Source organism: Parambassis ranga, chromosome 24 (assembly GCF_900634625.1).
Source record: "Parambassis ranga chromosome 24, fParRan2.1, whole genome shotgun sequence".
In the NCBI taxonomy this organism is placed as follows: Eukaryota; Metazoa; Chordata; class Actinopteri; family Ambassidae; genus Parambassis; species Parambassis ranga.
Genome location: NC_041043.1, coordinates 16588719 through 16593853, shown reverse-complemented (window position 1 = coordinate 16593853; position 5135 = coordinate 16588719). Strand labels below are relative to the sequence as shown.

Below are 5135 nucleotides of genomic sequence, written 5' to 3'. Positions count from 1 at the left end.
GCTGCTGCAGCGTGAGGACGACACGTGACCCGGATGTAGAAAGAAACACTTCCGGAGCAGGACCGACATTTATTTTAATTTTCCTTCGTCCTTGTTCTACTCCTGGTTTATTTATCTTAACAAATACATTTGACAAACAGCTTCTTCATAAATATCATCAATATATTTATCCCTACCAAAATATCATTTTGTTTAGGTGACGTAACTGTCGTTCGGCCAATCAGAAAGTTTGTTGTCCCTTCGAAGGGCCGTGTTCCGGAAGTACAGAAGTTTTCTTTCACAATAAAGTCTTTGACGTTAAAGGACACTTATAAAAACAAATACAATTTTGTAAATATAAAGACATAACGCATCAAACACTGTTCATCGTCGTTTTATTTTTATTTTACTTTTATATGTAGTGTGTTTTTTGTAGTTTGACATCATTATTGTGCAAAATTAAAATGTTTTTACTACTCCGGTTTGTTCTCTGGTTGTATGTTTTGTATTTTCTGTTCATTCTTTATTTTTTTTTCAATCGTCTGGTCGTGTTTTATAGTAACAGTATCATTAAAAGTGATTCAGCGGCTGAACCGAATTGTTGTTTTATTGTGAAAGAGCAGCCGGAAGTTGTATCTGTCAGCTAGAAGCTTCGTCAGCGCTTCTCTTCACCACAAGGACGATGCAGCTTTTATCTACTTTAAATGAAACTCAGGCAGAAAATAAACACGTCGACATGTTCTAGTTTCAAACTCAGAGCCGGATTCTGGACTCTGACTGCGGGTTTTCTGTCTTTGTGTGCGCGTAGCGAACGTAGCTAATGCTAATGCTAACCGGCTAGCTGCTGTGCTGTCAGAGCGGAGTCTGCCCATGTGGTTGGAGTTCAGGTTAAATCACGAATAAACCCGTGTTGGTTTAGTTTGAATCGGATCAGGATGAGGACTGTTCTCGGTGTTAAAGCTCAGCAGCTGCTCAGCAGAGTTCCTCCTGTCGGTCCGTCAGGTGAGAGCAGAGAGATGCACATTTAAACACGAGTTAATGCAGAATACTGAGTAAACATTCACCTCACAGAGGCTCAAACTGTCAAAGTATGACAGAAACATGCCTGAATATATTTAATACGCCACTTTATCCTGGTGTTAAACTGAATATCAGCATGTTTTCCTTGTTTTTATGGATTCATATCACTTCATTATTTCTTTTTTTTGTATCACATCCTTGTTTCTAAATGATAAACACGTCAGTTAAACTCTCAGTGTCTTTAAAGTCTGCTTTTTGTTCTGCTGTGTGACAGTTCAGTGGCGAGCAGCTCCGTCCAGACTCCTCTGCAGCTCCACACCAGAGGGAGGATCTGGGCCCAGACCCAGATCCATGCTGAGACACCTCACCTCCAAAATCAAAGCCACGGGTCCCATTCCGGTGGCCGAGTACATGAGGGAGGTGCTGACCAACCCCGTGACGGTAAACGATGGAATTAAGCTTGTATCCCCATAGCAACCACTGCACCATCTTTCCTTACCTTCACATAGCAACCGCCTAGCAACGGCAGAAACAACCAGATGAAAACAACCAATAATCAACATATGGATTTTACAGTTACACGTGTTTAGATTAAAATGATGTTGTTGATACGTTGTGATCACCGGGGAACTCGTGCTCTCCTCCAGGGTTATTATGTGAGGAACAACATGCTCGGACCTGACGGAGATTTCATCACATCGCCTGAAATCAGTCAGATATTTGGAGAGGTGAGCCTGAAACACGCGATCCATTTTACACGACGACTAACCTGCCTCGTGTCAACAGGCTGCGCAAAAACACACCTACAGTACTTCCTGCTTGGTGTGTGTCTGTGTGTGTGTGTGATGCTTCCTGCAGCTGGTCGGTGTGTGGATCATCAGTGAGTGGATGGGAGCCGGTCGACCCAAACAGCTGCAGCTGGTGGAGCTCGGACCTGGAAAAGGATCGCTGGCTGCTGACGTCCTCAGAGTATGAACAGAAGTCTGTCATTATCACATGTTGTGTGTTTGTTAGAGGGTGCATCACATTCATCCACCACAACTACGTCAGTCGCTTAAAGATTCATGATTCATCTTAGCTAAGAAGAGCAGAAACATAAACATAAATAATTGAGCCAGCAAAGAGAACAATGACTCAAATACATGAGCATCTTTGAGTAAACTGGAGGAAACCTGGACCCTGACTTCCTGTCCCTTCACTCGGCTCCTCACCAGGTGTTCAGTCAGTTGCGGCCGGCGCTGGGCAAGGCCTCTGTGTCGCTGCACCTGGTGGAGGTGAGTCCCGCTCTGAGTCTGCTGCAGGCCCAGAGCCTGACGGGAAGCCAAAGTCAGCCGGCAGACAGTGAGGACGAGCCGGTGTACCGCCGCGGGGAGACTGCAGCCGGGCTGCCGGTGTCCTGGTACCGCTGCTTAGAAGACGTGCCCAAAGGTACGCGGCGACGGGAGGCGGGGTTTGTGACATCAGACAACTCAACAACCACTAAAATCTGCTGGAGAAACCTTGTTTTATTATTATTATTATTATTTGTGTCTCCTTCAGGATTCAGCATCTTTGTCGCTCACGAGTTCTTCGACGCTCTGCCGATCCACAAATTCCAGGTGAGGTCTGAACTGTGTCTAAGATGTAAATAGACGTTCCTCTCTTTAGTCCCTTCATGAGTTTGTGTCCTCTGCTATGCTACTCGTTATTGACTGTTAACACCACCAGCAGATGGCGCCAATGGGAAATAAAAGCTCTCTGGTGTCCTCTCAGCTGTTTTCCTGCCAGCTCCTGACTGTCTGTCTGTCTGTGTTTAGAGGACAGAGAGCGGCTGGAGGGAGGTGATGGTGGACATCGACCCTGAGATGCCGGATAAGCTGAGGTTTGTGGTGGCGCCGTCTCCGACGCTGGCCTCGTCCACACTGGTGCAGGTGAGCTGCTGCTGCTGCTGACAGCGTCTGTGATGAAGACTTCGGTTCTTCATCGTTTACACGTCGCATGTTAAAGCCACTCTGCTTCCTGAAACCAGACCGAACTTTAAAGACACAGACGAGCCTTCATCTGCTTTTACAGTTTGTATCACAGAAAGTTCTTCATCAGAACAGGCTGAGGTGAGGATGATGATGATGTCAGGCCACTGGCAGGATGATCAAAGTGTCTGATGTATAGATGGTTTAAATTTGGGCAGTAAAAGCCAGATGGAGGCTGTAAAACAAACGTCTGAGCGGAGTTCAGTTCCACCGAAAAGAAAAAATGCAGCAGTCTTTAACCCTCATGTGTTTCTTTTAAAAAATATGAAACCAATACAACACACTGACGGCTCAGATCTAAGTGAAGGCATGTATTATTAACTCTGTGTGTGTGTCAGGCAGATGAAAGGCGGGATCATGTGGAGGTATGTGCAGAGGGCGGGGTCATCATCCAGCAGCTCGCGCGGCGGATCTCAGAGGACGGCGGCGCAGCGCTGATCGCAGACTACGGCCACGATGGAACGAAGACGGACACGTTCAGAGTACGACACGCACGCACGCACACACACACACACACACACACACACACACCTGCTGCTCTATGGAAACAGCACAATCATGGCTACAAGCAGAGGAACAGCAGGCGCTCCACATGCTGTAGATACGGATAGAACAGACATGGCTTCCTGTTTGTGCTGAGGGGTGCAGAAGTTTTTTGTTTTTTTCTGTCACTCATGCCTGAATTGACCTTCGGTTGTTTTACCACTCTTCATCACCTGCAGTCAGTTTGGAATCAGACTTTTTACGCTGCGGACATTTTGTTCAGTCTTCAGTGGAAGGAAACACATGTAGGAAGCTGCAGGCGGACGGGAAACCGGGGTCGACTGGCTCTTCCTCCTCCTCCTCCTCCTCTTCTTCTTCTTTGTCCTCCTCAATGACACTTCCAACATTTTCTTTTACAGTTTTACCAATTTTTTTTGTCCTAATAAAAGGAATAAAGACACATGCATGAAGTCAGAGCAGGTCTCTTCTGTTTTCAGGGGTTCAGAGGTCACCAGCTCCACGACGTCCTCTCCTCCCCCGGCTCAGCCGACCTCACTGCTGACGTGGACTTCAGCTACCTGCGGCGGACGGCCGGAGGAGGCGTGGCCTGTCTGGGCCCCGTCACTCAGAGGATGTTCCTGAGGAACATGGGCATCGACACCCGGATGCAGGTCAGTCGGTCACAACACTGACAGTCTGAGGCAAACAGCAGGAGCGAGGCTTTTAACAGAGATCCATATCCTGCAGGTTCTTCTGAGGAGCTGCAGCGACCCGTCCACCAGGAAGCAGCTCATCAGCAGCTACGACGTGCTGATGAACCCGGCCAAGATGGGAGAGCGCTTCCACTTCTTCAGCCTGCTGCACCTCAGCCGCCTCGCCAAACCCAAGAGATCAGAGGGGCTGAAGCTGGAGACGAAGAGGAGCCCGGCTCAGCTGCCCGTGGGCGGATTCACCGAGCTCCGCTTCTCCTGAACGAGGAAGGACAGACCGGAGAATCTCAGGAGATCTCAAGAGTGTCATCAGCTGAGGAGACAGGGACGGGATATTTATTTCTCTTTATAACAGAAAGCAGCAAAGGAAAAACAACCCGTGTCCTTGTATTGTAGTGTAATGATGTGGTTCACAATCCAGAGCGTACCGACACCTGATCCGGAGCCTGTGGAGTAAACTGTGACACCGCTGCAGGTCAGAGGTCATCCCGCGGCAGGAGGATCCTTTTTCCTCTTCCTGGTTCTCCGCCGCTCGCCCCCCCCCCTTTCCTCTGTGCACATCTTGAAGCAGTTAGCTGAGCTCACAGTTGTGCGGCGGCCATTCACAGCGAGCCCGCCGCTCCTCCGGTAGCAATTAAAGGATCGTGTTACACATGTGAGGGGGGTCGGCGCTGCCAGAACAAGCAGCCGTCCTGCAGAGGAGCCGGCGGAGCGGGCCGATCGTGTTCAGGACTGGTAATGAAATAATCGTTTCCAAACATCCTAATGCAGATTGTCATCAGCTTTCCCTCTGATTCAGGAGGCCTCCGCTTTTTTTGTGTTATAGAAAGAAATTTAAAGTCTGAAATCTGAAAGATTATTAGAATTGATCGCCACAGAATAATTTGTTGTATTAAAAATATCTGAATGAGAGTTCAAGGCTTGATTATCATCA

At 48.1% G+C, this 5135-nt stretch overlaps 1 protein-coding gene across 1 annotated transcript; it reads left to right on the top strand.

Moving 5' to 3' along the window:
- Window positions 1–608: 608 nt before the first annotated feature.
- Window positions 609–5119, top strand: ndufaf7 (NADH:ubiquinone oxidoreductase complex assembly factor 7). Its single transcript, XM_028396541.1, has 10 exons — window positions 609–981; window positions 1274–1440; window positions 1647–1727; window positions 1858–1968; window positions 2214–2427; window positions 2539–2597; window positions 2796–2909; window positions 3347–3490; window positions 3989–4162; window positions 4239–5119. The coding sequence occupies exons 1-10, from the start codon at window positions 915–917 to the stop codon at window positions 4461–4463; spliced, it is 1356 nt and encodes a 451-aa protein (XP_028252342.1). The 5' UTR covers window positions 609–914; the 3' UTR covers window positions 4464–5119.
- Window positions 5120–5135: the final 16 nt, after the last annotated feature.

Excerpts from the sequence above, each read along its gene's own strand:
- ndufaf7 (XM_028396541.1), top strand. The coding sequence starts at position 915 with ATGAGGACTGTTCTCGGTGTTAAAGCTCAGCAGCTGCTCAGCAGAGTT. Across the intron at positions 982-1,273 it reads TCCTCCTGTCGGTCCGTCAG|TTCAGTGGCGAGCAGCTCCG; the intron begins GTGAGAGCAGAG and ends GCTGTGTGACAG. Across the intron at positions 1,441-1,646 it reads TGCTGACCAACCCCGTGACG|GGTTATTATGTGAGGAACAA; the intron begins GTAAACGATGGA and ends GCTCTCCTCCAG.